Source organism: Fusarium subglutinans (assembly GCF_013396075.1).
Source record: "Fusarium subglutinans strain NRRL 66333 chromosome Unknown NRRL66333_c0000177, whole genome shotgun sequence".
Classification (NCBI taxonomy): domain Eukaryota; kingdom Fungi; phylum Ascomycota; class Sordariomycetes; order Hypocreales; family Nectriaceae; genus Fusarium; species Fusarium subglutinans.
The window spans coordinates 51,787-64,948 of NW_023502240.1; the positions used below are offsets into that span (position 1 = coordinate 51,787).

The 13,162-nt window shown below is 47.3% G+C and overlaps 4 protein-coding genes across 4 annotated transcripts; 2 read left to right on the plus strand and 2 right to left on the minus strand.

Annotated features, from left to right (window-relative positions):
- Positions 1-153: 153 nt before the first annotated feature.
- FSUBG_10311 (BRE4-like protein) lies at positions 154-3,166 on the plus strand (the record flags this gene model as incomplete). The annotated part of the gene is made up of 2 exons (XM_036674877.1): positions 154-1,759; positions 1,962-3,166. 2 exons carry the CDS (start codon positions 154-156, stop codon positions 3,164-3,166), a joined length of 2,811 nt encoding a protein of 936 aa, XP_036534203.1.
- A 353-nt stretch (positions 3,167-3,519) lies between these two features.
- FSUBG_10312 (uncharacterized protein) lies at positions 3,520-4,423 on the minus strand (the record flags this gene model as incomplete). Its single annotated transcript, XM_036674878.1, has 2 exons — positions 3,520-4,026; positions 4,130-4,423. 2 exons carry the CDS (start codon positions 4,421-4,423, stop codon positions 3,520-3,522), a joined length of 801 nt encoding a protein of 266 aa, XP_036534204.1.
- Positions 4,424-5,454: 1,031 nt separating this feature from the next.
- FSUBG_10313 (uncharacterized protein) lies at positions 5,455-6,786 on the minus strand (the record flags this gene model as incomplete). The annotated part of the gene is made up of 1 exon (XM_036674879.1): positions 5,455-6,786. One exon carries the CDS (start codon positions 6,784-6,786, stop codon positions 5,455-5,457), a length of 1,332 nt encoding a protein of 443 aa, XP_036534205.1.
- A 2,356-nt stretch (positions 6,787-9,142) lies between these two features.
- FSUBG_10314 (potassium uptake) lies at positions 9,143-11,508 on the plus strand (the record flags this gene model as incomplete). Its single annotated transcript, XM_036674880.1, has 5 exons — positions 9,143-9,260; positions 9,352-10,380; positions 10,421-10,488; positions 10,539-10,590; positions 10,640-11,508. 5 exons carry the CDS (start codon positions 9,143-9,145, stop codon positions 11,506-11,508), a joined length of 2,136 nt encoding a protein of 711 aa, XP_036534206.1.
- Between the last annotated feature and the right edge of the window lie 1,654 nt (positions 11,509-13,162).

Sequence of the window (13,162 nt, forward strand, 5' to 3'; positions counted from 1 at the left end):
TTTCAACCAACCAACCAACCACCCAAATCTCACCATCTGACCAATCACATGACCCAATCTGACCACTCAGTCCGGAAACTACGGCATCATACTTTTATCGTCATCAACACCACCACCAACATCATGACAAACCCATAGTCACCGCCTCACGACATGCCACCTCTAAGCGAGACCATCCGAAATGGCATCTCCGACTCGTTGGCGCGCACTCAACTCTGGCTCAACACGCCGAATGGCCGTGGCGTGCTAAAGTGCACTGTTGCCTACACCATCGCCAGCCTTGCGACTTTTGTACCGTTTCTAGCGAATTTTCTGGGCAAACCAGAGGGTAAACATGTCGTTGCTACTATTACGGTGTATTTTCACCCTGCGAGGTCGGTGGGGTCGATGATTGAGGCTATTCTCATTGCTGTTGTGGCGGTTGCTTACGCGGAGACGGTTTCGCTGCTTTCAATGGTTACGTCTGTGTTTTTTGGGTCAACCATGCATTTGGTGACGCTATCACATGTTTTAGTTGTTGTGGTCTTTATCGGTGGTGGGTTTGGGTTTATGGGATGGGTGAAACAAAGAATGTTGAACCCGCTCGTCAACGTCGGCAGCACCCTTGCCGCTCTCGCGATAATCGGAGTCGTAACCAAAGAAAGTCACGTAATGTCGAACGTATTCTCTAATGAGAAGGTACTCCAGGTGTTCAAGATGCTGGTTATGGGCATCACGACTACCACGGCGGTGAACCTACTGCTCTGGCGAACGAGCGCCCGCACGTCACTGCGAGAAACGATGAATCGCGTCTCGATACCGCTGGGAGATATGCTATACATGATCACCAACAGTTTCCTCAGCGGGTCTGAAGAGGGGCTTGTATCGGATGGGTTCACGGCGGCATCCACACATTATGCAAAGTCGTATGCTCAGATGATGAAGGATATGAGAGAAGCCAAGTTTGAGCATTATTTTCTTGGACACGAAGAGATTTACGAGCATGAGAGGACTGTTGCAAGGTCTATGGAGACGTTGGCACAGGCGCTGGGTGGTTTGAGGAATGCGACCAACACTCAGCTTGAACAGCTCAAGCATCACAAGCCGCTCAGCCCAAAAGTGTCGGGAACGGCTTCACCGAATACGGCGCGCCAGCTGTTTGAGCAGTTTAACGAATCGATCACAATGTCCATGACAGGCGTACGCCAGAATCTCTGCAGAATTCTTCATGAGCCTCAGTTCGGACAGCCGCCCAGCTACGAAATCAACGTTGACGAAGATCTACGGCGCAACTTGATGGACTCGTTGAGCACATTCGATACCGCGAGATCAGATGCCTTGCAAGGTCTCTACGACCGAATAGAGCAGATGGCTTCATCACACGAATCAACACGCGCTAGTCTCGAAGAAGTCGCTGCTGCTTGTGGCCACTTCACCTTCAGCCTTCAATCTTTCGGCGAAGACGTTCTTCAGTACCTCGATGTTCTGGATGATCTTGAGTATGTGATTATACGCAAGAGTCGAAGTTGGAGATGGCTGCTCTGGTGGAAGGCCGGTGCTGAAGAAGATCGGAATAAAGCGATCAGACTGTTTGAGTCTGTGGAGGCTGATACGTTGATGCGGACGAGACAGAGGTCTGTTAGTGTACCTGATGGCTCAGCTGCTGTTCCTGCGCCGGTAGATTTAAGAACCTGGTATAATGCGCCTGATCTGAACAAGATACTGGCTTGGTTCTGGAGAAACCTCTCTGCGCTGTTTAAGAAAATGGCACGAGATGATAGTAAGTTTCCCTTTCCAGAGAGCAGGAAAACATCAGGCCTTGATATAAGTGATCAAAATAAACCCAACAAAAGGTGTCCTAAATCTGGCAAAGATATCCTAAACTTATGCCAAGTTAGCCTGCTTTTTAGGATCAAGGTCCTGAGTTTTCTTACCTCTCTTAGCCCTTTATCTCCAACCACCCATTCGCTAACTTCAAGCAGTTCAGTTCGGTCTCAAAGTTGGGATAGGAGCCGCCCTATGGGCGATGCTAGCCTTCCTCGAGGAGACGAGAGAGCTGTACACCGAGTGGCGCGGCGAATGGGGTCTTCTGTCCTTCATAATCGTGTGCAGTTTCACAGTCGGAGCTGCCAACACTGTCAGCCTTGCTCGTTTCATCGGCACACTATTTGGTGCTTTGTTCTCCGTGATCAACTGGAAGATAAGCCATGGGTACGCCTTGGCTCTAATTCCTCTTGGCTGGCTGACGAGTTTCATAAACTTTTACCTTGTTATTCAGCATGGCAAGGCTTCTTTGGGGAGGATTAGTCTTCTTGCTTACAATGTTTCTACATTGTACGCGTACAGAGTGAAGAGGAAAGCAGATGGGAATGATACGACTGAAGATGGGCAGTTCAGCCAACCTGACATCATGGAGATTGCAAAGCGTCGCGCTATCGCTGTTACAGCAGGCATTATCTGGGGCCTGGTGGTTTGCCGACTTATATGGCCCATTTCTGCCCGCCGGAAGTTCAAGGAGAGTCTTTCTGTGCTCCATCTGCAGATGGGTCTTATCTGGAAGCGAGGCCCTCTCACAGTACTGTTCCGCAGTGAAGGATCCCAAAGCTATCTCAAGTCAGGCGAGCAAGCTGCTTTACAAAGGTATGCCGCAAACCTGGATAGCCTGAGGCTTGCTGCAGCTTCAGAGTTCGAGCTACGGGGCCCGTTCCCCATGGAAGTCTACGGCCGTGTTCTGAAAAGCACTATGCGTATCCTCGATGGCTTCTACAACATGAGTCTCGTTGCATGTCGAAAGGGCCATCTTACAGAAGGTGAGAGGGCATTGCTCGAATATACAGCTCGTGAGCGCGCTATTTTGTGCGATCACATTTGCCAAGCTTTCCAGGTCGTTGCCAGCTCAACGATGCTGGAGTATCCGTTCGCCGACGCTACACCAAGCATTGTATCAGCACGCGAGAACTTGCTGAGCAAGATCTTCGAGTTCAGAAAGGAACACCCGAGGAGATTAATCAACGAGGGTGGTGAGAGCAGTGATTCACATGAACTGCTCGTGGAAGAGAAGGACTATGCACTCCTTTATGCGTATGCTCTTGTCACAGGGCAGGTTGCAGACGAACTGCGGATGATTGGAAAGGAGATAGGGAGTCTGTTTGGTGTTTTGGACGAGGATACCCGACTTTTACAATAATAGAGACAGAACTCCACGTGGTAATTTATTTAAAGGTGCTAGCATTTCATTTGCATATCTTTCCGAATTCACAGATACTGCACGCCGCAAGGATAATTTATTCCCATTCGTTCAGACACTCCCATTCTGCAGTCTATCTGTCGCAACCCTAACATAAAAGCCTAAGCAAACCAAGCCGAAACGTAGATTTAGACCTGTTAATAAAACCCAAACACGAAGTGACCTCCAAATGTATCATTTCTCCAAATCCAAGCTACCACGACCCAGCGGCCTCCAAACCTCGCCCGAGCCTCGGAAAGCTCAACTCAAAAAAGAACTCAGACTCCGGAACATCACCCACTGACGAAAGGCGATCAAGGGCCAAGAACCTCGAGCTGGGTTGAGCCATAGAAATACTCCACGAAGCTCATGGCATGCAGTCCTTGATCTTGGAGGTTCTTCAGCACACATCGAAATAAGACATCCTGATTCGGAAGGCCGTTATGAAGCAAAAAAGCAACATCGGTGCAGTAATTTCTCCCATCATTTGATCTCTTTACCGACACGAATTTGCCTTGAGTTAGCTCGTGGCTCATTCCATCGAGAATCTTAAGAGAGCTCTTCCAGTGATTGGGAAGTACGATGCCATTACGAGGGATAGACGCATTCCCTACAGGGATATCAGTGTTGCGCATAGTAAGATCATCCAGGAACCCGTCAAGAAGATGGAGGCTGATGAGGCCTTGTCGCTCAAGTTCTCGGTATACACCTGACAACGAGTCTTCCCAAGCCCAGACGTGCACAGTATGCCCGTATTGAGAAGCAAGTCTGACTGCAGGTCTCATGTCGCTGTCACCAGAAATAATGGCGAACACAGCAGACTGTTTGTCATTTTTAGAACTGACTGCCTGTGCTGACATGTCGCTGACAAGGGAAGTATCGACTTGTTTCTCTTCGATTTTCTGGTCTAGCGAAAGTTATGACCTTTGAAGTATGAAGCTCCAAATCTTGATGAACAAGGCCATGCTCGATATTAGATCCATAAACCATGAACTTTAACTTCTTGTCCACGTTCATCGCGGAGTGTTTGCGGATGATACCCTTGAGCACGCGGATATCGTAATGCCAGCTCAAAGGGGCTTTGGGATGAAGTCCACGGCGCTTCTTGTTCTCAGCCTCACCACTGATTCGGAAGTTGGACTCGTCCAAGTAGACGAAAAACCGGATATTTGGGTCAGGTGGGGTGCCAGAAAGGCCAGCATTCTGAGCGTTTGCCATATCTCTCAAGCTGAGAGAGACAGTGATGTAGAAATAGAATGAAGATGGGTTGGTATCACAGAGTGGAGTTCGAAAACCTATGATAGAACAACAGTGATGAGTGACAAAAGGTTCAAGATGAATTAGCCTGGAAAAGGTTGCCATAAGAGCGCATTTGTAGTTATCTTAAGAAAAGGTGAATGTCCATCATGACCTTGGTTCATGGGCGTAACGTGAATCCTTCAGTTCTTGGCGAAGAGAGTGACTGATCATTTTTCATAGGCTTGTAAAAGGCCCTTTGTTATGAGTTGTGTCAGAGTGGCATATCATGCAGCTGCAACAAAGAGTACTGTACCTCAATAAGAGCTGCATATGAGAGAATGCTTCTTAGTTCTCTTCATTCAATTAGCCAGCACTAAGCACTTTATTGATTCACCAACTTCTGATAGTGACGGAACTTCTGCTGGAGGTCCATCACAAAGACTACCAAGGAACTGAGCATCAGAGAGATAGTTATTAAGTCGTGAGTGTGAGATTCTGCAACGAATTATTTTGCTCCAAGTCAGTCTCTTTGTTCGTTATCTGCATCCATGAGATAAAGCGCATTTGATCCCCCACAGGAGTTCTGGAATTGACGACTACGAGGATTCAGGATAACGGAGAGCTGTATTATAATCTGGATTCAATAATAAAATTGATAACAACGACTATCATTTCATACACTCCTACCAGCTTCATGTCTGTTGTGGCTTCGTGGAGTGAGTGTCAACAATGATCTGTACCCTCTGGAGAAGCTGTTAAAATCGAGATTGGCTTGGATAATGTTGGCTGACTATAGAATTATACCATGCATGTCTATTGAGACTATGTAGCTGGTTGCTCGCCATAATTCAAATTTGGGTTGCTAAAATACAGGACAAGAGTATTTGTTAGAAGTGCTGGCAAAGCTGACGCCGGTGACCTTAAGCATGATATTTTTCGAATACAACTTATAACACCAGACGGTGTGCTCCAGAGAACCCACTCATCAGCTACTACTTACCAAAACTAACTCAATGAGATAGCCATTGGATCCTTGCTGCATCCTCAGAATCTGAGCCAGCACACAACTCATCATGCCAACGTTGTGAGCGCCGTAAAGCTCTGGCTTGGCTTGGATTGTCAAACCAACCTTCAACCCAAGCCTGCTTACTAGGCTGTTTATCAAGAAAGCTCTGTGTTGGAAAATTTGGCCTTCCGGTACTGCCCTTGGGGTACAACCGGCGATCATCGAAGAACGCCCAGGCTCGTTGACGAAAGATGTTGAGTTGGAGCTCTGTGTCGACCTCAGAGGAAAGCTGGCTGTAGATTGGCGACGCGCGGCTAGTGATCCTTTCCGTGGAATAAAGTATGCCAGGTTTGTAAGAGTACTCGTAATTCTGTATATACCAGGTTCTAAGACGCTCTTTCAAGGCTTGCTTGTCGCGTACATCGGACATGTCATGACTGAGAAACTCCATTAGGGGACCAAGTCCAAATCGAGCAAAGCTACTTTCGACCTTGTTTTCATTCTTTATATCATAGCCCGCTCTAACTCGTTCGAGCTGTCCCATATCAGAGGCATACATCTCGGGGTTGATATAGAAAGTATCTGGAAACAGTAGCCCAGTTTGAAGCGAAGTAGAAGCATCTGGGAGCCATGCATTGCCGCATTGGGCAAACATGGCGCAGTAAAGAGAGCAGACGTAGGTATTGACACACTTGATAGCCTCATGTTCGGCGGTGTCAAGTTCTCGCTGAGGGAGCCTGGGCCGGATCGCGGCCAAAGAGGTCTTGACCTTGCAATTCAGCTCATAGAGTAAGAATGCCTTCAAGAACCTATGTGTCTCTGTGTCTTTGAGGTTAGATACATTGAATCTGGCCGTTATTTTCTGCCCATTAAACATGAGATGTCCTTCGGTCGTTGGCAGCTTTGACTCTGGTGTCTGTGGAAGACAAAGATAATCCCTCGGAGGATAGGATGAAGTAGCCTTAGTGACATAATCCTCGATGAAGAACAGGAGTCGACTGTGTAGCGTGTTCAGCTGATCGAATAGCTGACTGAACCGCTGATTATTGTGATCTTTGAGGGGGTTTGGCAGCCGATGTTTTGACCAATCCAGGATGTGCTTACGCAAGGAAGATGTGCAGGAGTTCTGAATGAATAGGATTGCCATGGCATCCTGAACCATCTCGTCGTCAAAGTCAGCGGCGATCAAGCTTCGGGCGATGTATCTTTCATGTGTGTGATATTGCCGAAGCATCGCAGGAGAGGCTCGAGTGAGAGAGGAAACAGTCCGTTTGGAGCGAGTGTGAATAAGGATGCTGAGGCGCAATTCTGTGGGTAATTTATCGAAAGGATCCATCGTGGCAATCTCTGCTTCGGAAACCGAGTCGAGGTTGTAGATAAGGGGCGTTCAGATTGGCTGCAGCTCTAAGGAGAGAAAATGGATGGACATGGCTGAGTGCACCTTTGATTTGCGACAATTTTTAAAGAAGAAAAGGGGTTTGCAAGGGCCCCAGTAAACATTTATTCTCAAACTCCAGAGTTAAAGATGTAGTGTGCTGTGACTCATTTCTAGAATAATTCTGCAGGCAGAAGGATTGTTCCCACTGATTGATAGATACCTAAAGCCTATAACGTCTCAACAAGACATATCAAGCCAAGACACTGGAAAATCCCAAATTAACTTCAGCTTTTGGAAGGTAATATGTACTACCTATTATAGTTAATCTAATAAAAGAACGACAGTATATCTATTTTAAATACCTTTCTAAGTTACATGTTTATTATTAAGTAATATTTGTAACTTAAAGCTTAATTGCAAAAGTAATTACTACTTCTATAGCTAGACATAACACTTTTCAACTGCCTAGTAATTGTAAAGTTAATTGACCGAGACTCTTTTCAAGCATAATCGACGACAGAAGGAGTGAACAAGAACCAAGTCTAGCGCTCTGACTCGGTGAGAGCGTGCGGAGTGCGCTGACTTTCCCGCAGTGTTGCATTTCATTAATGGTTGAGATCCGTGGGACGATCAGGAGTGACTCGATAGAATGGGAAGGTTATAGTTATGCAAAGTCGGACTCGAAGAACAGTTGCATATTTGAACAAATATGAGTGAATGAACTCCCTGCTTTGCCGGCTGCAAATTATGAAGCATCACTAACCCAAACCCTTTTGTTCCATGTCCTAACGGCCTGAGGGGCCAACCTGGCACGAAGCCTCCAGGGTCGCCGGCAGCGGTGGTTCCTGAGGTGGAAATTGCCGAGCAAGAACGGCAGTACCTGGGCCGTGAGACTGAATAGTTGGAATTCTTGCGATAGGAAGAAGCTCCGAGATAGCCTAGTGTTCTGTTAGGTTGCAAAAAAATCCGGTGAGAAGTGTGAACTTAACTATTGGTCTACGGCTTAGCATTCGACGAGGTGCCGCTGGTAGATGGAATGCAGGTGTGTAGAGAAGAGCCTCTGCAACGTTTGCACGACTACAGCAATTAGTTCCGGCTGGTAAATAATCAGTTATAGCTAGAGCATACCAAACTGGGCACGTTATAGATCGCTCCAGAAGCCATGGGTCAATACATCTGGGATGGAAGCGATGGCCACATGGTAGAGAACGAGTCTGGGTATCTTGCTTAAACTCATTAAGGCAGATGAGACAGCTTGGCGCGCTCGCTTGTGCCGCGCAATTGCCAATTTGCTTCGAAGCATCAACTTCAACCGCTGCTGTCTCTCGATACCAATCAATCGGCATCAAGCTCAAGGCGTGCGGAGTGAGGCATATTTTCCCTGCACTCTGTGGCACTGGGACATCAAGTTGATAGCGCTCTGGCCTGTGACATCCCCTTTTGCATAAGATGAAGGGTGCGATTAGTACAAGGCCAAATGCGACAATGCCTAGAATAATGAAAATGACCGAAGGTTTATGATGCTCGCCATTGCTTTCTCTGGCAATTAGATTTGGCGTTAGAATCATACCCGAGACAGCAGGAAAATCAAGGCGATGAGGGAGCTGCTTGTGTTGGGTAGTGGGATAGCGTGGAGGGCCTAGATATTGGGATAAGATAAGGGGCCATCTATAAAGGCTTGGTGGGATAAATATTCCCTCATACACTTCGACTCTGCACGGCCAGAAGAGCCATCCGGGGCTATTCAGAGCCGCAAGCAAAGGGCACAGAACGGATCAGGGGTCATTTTATCCTTATCCTTAATTGGCCTGCCAGAGAAAATCCCGCATCTTCTATGGAGTAATCTACCTCGCTAAAGAGCCAAGGGTCAGCTCAAATGAGAAGCCAAGCATTCAGCTACTAAGAAAGCCGCTTGGCAATAATGAAATATCAGGAAAAATTGAGAATGCATGCTATTTGACTTACTCAAATCAAATGTCTTGTCAACATGGCCCTGGGATATCGTGAGTCATCGATGCGCCCGTCAAGAACCCTGTTGCGGGCGCTTCTTCTCATGCAGACGTGGGATCGAGGTGCTGCCGGATCCCGGTGATGATACCACCTTGGCGATAGGCTGAAAACTGTGAAAAGTGTTTCTGCTAACCATTACGTTCTTATCAAGACGGCAGTTGGTACAAGCCGAGAAAATCCAAAGCACCTTTCGTCTTCTATATTACAGAGCATAGTTAGCAAGGAATATTGCATGAAACTTGGACCCAAGACTACTGCAACACCTCTTCGATCTTCTAAATTTTTCCGCCTTGTCAATCCTAAAATGGCTCAAACTGAGGCTGATGTTTATGCCGGAGATGTATTCGTCGGCATTGACGACGATGAAGAAAAAGCCCGGGCCATTGCAGGAAATGATCTGCAAGGCCCTCGCAAGCAAGCAAGTAACTCTGATTACACCAGGGTCGAGACGCCGCTGATTTTGATCGCAATAGACTTATAGGGGAGTGGTACTTCTGTGGCTCAGTTTCCAAGCTACAGGCGTCATCTACGGTGACATTGGTACCTCGCCTCTTTACGTCTACTCATCCACCTTCTCGTCTCAGCCTTCATGGCAAGACCTCGTCGGCGCCCTCTCGATTATTATATGGTCTCTGACCCTTATCGTAACCGCCAAGTACTGCTTCATTGTTCTCAGTGCCGACGATAATGAACAGGGAGGGACATTTGCTCTTTACAGTCTCTTGGCGAGATATACGGATATTTCGAGACGAGATCCCAGGGATGTGCCGGGTATTCGATTGCAGAGGTTCGAAACTGGCGATCTCAAGGCTGGCGGCAAGAGTCTTCGTGGACTTCTTGAGAAGTCTAGAACGATTCAATTCTTCTTGCAATTTATCGGCGTCTTGGGTGTCTCTATGGTCATGGCTGATGGTGTGCTGACACCGGCGCAGTCTGTCCTAGGAGCTATCCAAGGAATCAAGGTTATCAATCCTGACCTGGGAACCTCTGCCATCGTCGGTATCTCATATGGTATACTTGTTATACTCTTTCTCATCCAGCCATTTGGCACATCAAAGATCGGTACCATGTTCGCACCGGTTGTCGTCATCTGGTTGCCATTTAACCTTTACGCTGGTATTTATAATCTCGCCGTCCACGATTACACCGTCCTCAAGGCATTCAGTCCACACTTTGCCTTCTCATATCTTGTGCGCAACGGCCACGAGGGCTGGAAATCCCTCGGAGGTCTGCTCTTGGCTTTTACAGGCGTCGAGGCCTTGTTCGCGGACCTGGGAGCGTTCAGCAAACGTGCGGTGCAACTATCGTGGATGTGCTTGGCTTATCCCTGTCTTCTCATCGCATATGTAGGACAAGCCGCGTATATATCTCACGACGAGACGAAACAAGCTTTCACGAACCCCTTCTTCAATACGGTGCCTCCAGGAAGTCTGTATTTTCTTGGTGATCGCGATTCTTGCAGCCATCGTCGCTTCTCAAGCTATGATAACTTCAACCTTTCAACTTCTCACTCAGATAATGAGGCTCTCATACTTTCCTCGGGTTAAAGTTATTCATACTAGTCAAACCTTTCACGAGCAAGTCTACATGCCAATGGGCAATTGGCTACTCATGACTGGTACGGTTATCATTACAGCAGTATACAACAATGTACGCTTTCATTGATTTTGCGGCTTGAGCAACTACTTATAACACTATAGACTACCTCCCTAGGCAACGCATATGGTGTCTGCGTTATCACAGTCACTTTTAGTAAGTTGATACTCCAGCAGCGATGCAAATTCCAGATAAGTTCATGCAGTCACGACGTGCATGGTCTCCCTTGTCGCAATTCTCGTTTGGAGGCTTCCAGCGTACATAGTCGTGCCACTCTGGCTGGTCTTTGCCAGTTTGGATGCTGCGTTTCTATCGGCAGTCTACGAAAAGGTTCCAGACGGCGCCTGGTTCACCCTTCTTCTAGCCTTCATACTCTCCTACCTCTTTACCCTGTGGCGTTTCGGAAAAGAGTGTCAGTGGCAAGCAGAATCTCATGATCAGCTTTCGCCCCAAGCGCTCTTGCTTCCTACCACTGCGACAAAAGGCACTGTGGCTCTGTCGTCTACATTTGATGGAACGCCTATTTCTACTGTTCCAGGCCTGGGGATATTCTTTGACAAGTCTGGCATCGCCAACTCCCTTCCTCCTTCTTTCTTCCAGTTCGTCATCAAGTTCGCCGCACGACCAGCAGTCGTTGTTCTCTTCAACATGCGTCCCCTCCCGGTACCTACAGTTACAATGACCGATCGATATGTCATAAGGCACGTCTCCGAAATCGATTCGTGTTATGCTGTTACACTACGCCATGGCTACACAGACAGCATTTTGTATCCGGGTCTCGCTCAGGATATTGTTCAACAGATTGTGCTTTCAATCGCAAGAGGTCGACGCAACAATACAACAGATGCCGAGCTAGACCTGGTGCAATCCTCACGGAAGTCTCCTGCTGTGTACATCCTTGGTAAAGAGACGATCAAAATTGGCTGGCCAAGTGTCCGATCTCCCAAGGCTTATCTCCGGTCCTGGCTGCTGTGGATCTTTCTTTGGTTTCGAGAAAACTCTCGAACTAAGCTTGCTGATATTGATATCGATGCCGACAAAGTAATCGAGGTTGGGTTCATTAAAGAACTGTAGAAGCTTACTGATACAAGCATACGCCCTAACCTTCTTACAGATAATATATAGCAGGCTACCGCAAGTGTGAGTATTTGGCTCCGATTTACTCCTGTATTGAGCTGGCTTGGGATAACTATTATGGAGGTTCATAGTACTAGACGGTGGTGCGGTGCTATTCCAAAGACCTATCCTTTCTATGGCTAGGCTGTAGAGAGACAAGTCTTCTTGGTAACTACCCATGCATCATTAAACCCGCTACGGTTCTATAGCACAAATATATATCTGGTAAACTCAGGAGTGTATGGGTGTGTATCGATCTAGCTAGGCAATAATAATAGCATTGTCCAAGCCTGTCTCTATTGCGACTATGCAGCTGATTGCTCGACGTGAGGTAAAATTTAAGGTTGTTAACACACATAATGACCACATGGATGACTGCCGTCTATAAGATTAAGCTTTAGGGTACATCAGCCCACAGAACTTAAACAGTCGAGGAACACATGCAGTACAGTCTTTTACTAAGTTCTGCCCGCTGATTTAAGCTCTCAGCCACAAGTCTCGACTGCAAGTAGCACATAAATAACCCCACGATGCCTTGCCCAGTAAATCCATTCTTTTAACTCTTAACCATCACGCTTACAAAAGATGACGGACTGGTTACCATCATTTTTGCGTCGCCACACCCCATGGTCCCGTCGCAGTAACATCAATGCCTCCGCCTTACCTGAGGATCAAGAGTTGCTTCTCGCGAGATCAGAATCAAATTTTTCCCAAGATGCCACAAGCAGCATAAACGAGCTGCATTCCGATAAAACATCACTCTCGGGTCAGACACTAGTTTCACAAGACGATACCGTTTCTCATGTCGGTACACAGCCATGTGACGATGGTTCTGCCTCTCTTCACTATTGCAGAGCCTGTCAGATAGCTAGAGCTGCTCCTGGATATGCTGAGCGCGTTGCTGGGTTGATGGATCCTCTGTATTGTGCGGCGTGCAAATGCGAACACCCCGCAATACTTTTTTCTCTGTCATCTCGCCAGAGCCTATCGCCGTCCAGAACCTGTATTGCACATGAAGGATATTTGCGTATTTGTCCTCATCTGAAACTCGCATTGGAAGATATTTGTTCTTTGCGGGCTGGGGGAGAATCAGTAGATCTCGAATGCAAAGAAGAGACATGCCCATGCCCCGGCGCAAAGATCCAGTATGTCCTTCTCAACGACTCGCCTATATTTGACTTTGTGGTGGTTAGATGGACCGTAGCACTAGATGGTCCCACCTCCAGCAGCTCCTTCATGCAACAATGCATATCGAAAACAAGACAACGACATACCCTATATTCGTCAGCGTTTTGTCCAGCATTTCAGGCCACTCCAGATCGCCTATTTCAACCAGATCAATTCAAAGACTTTGCATGGCCCGGAGAGCCGCCACGGCTTGAGTGTATCTGCGATTGTGGATTCAATGTTTACTACGATCAAGAAAGGAACATGGTCGACGCAAGTTGCCTCTTTGAGTTGCCGGTTAGTCGAGAGGATCCCAGGCCATCACGCTGGATTAAGAAGTTAGATCCAAGCAGTTACGGCCACTTCGAGGACCCTGAGACTCAGAATATCACCTGGTGTAACGATCGCTACTGTATGACAACACGCGAGTTAGTCAAGTACTATA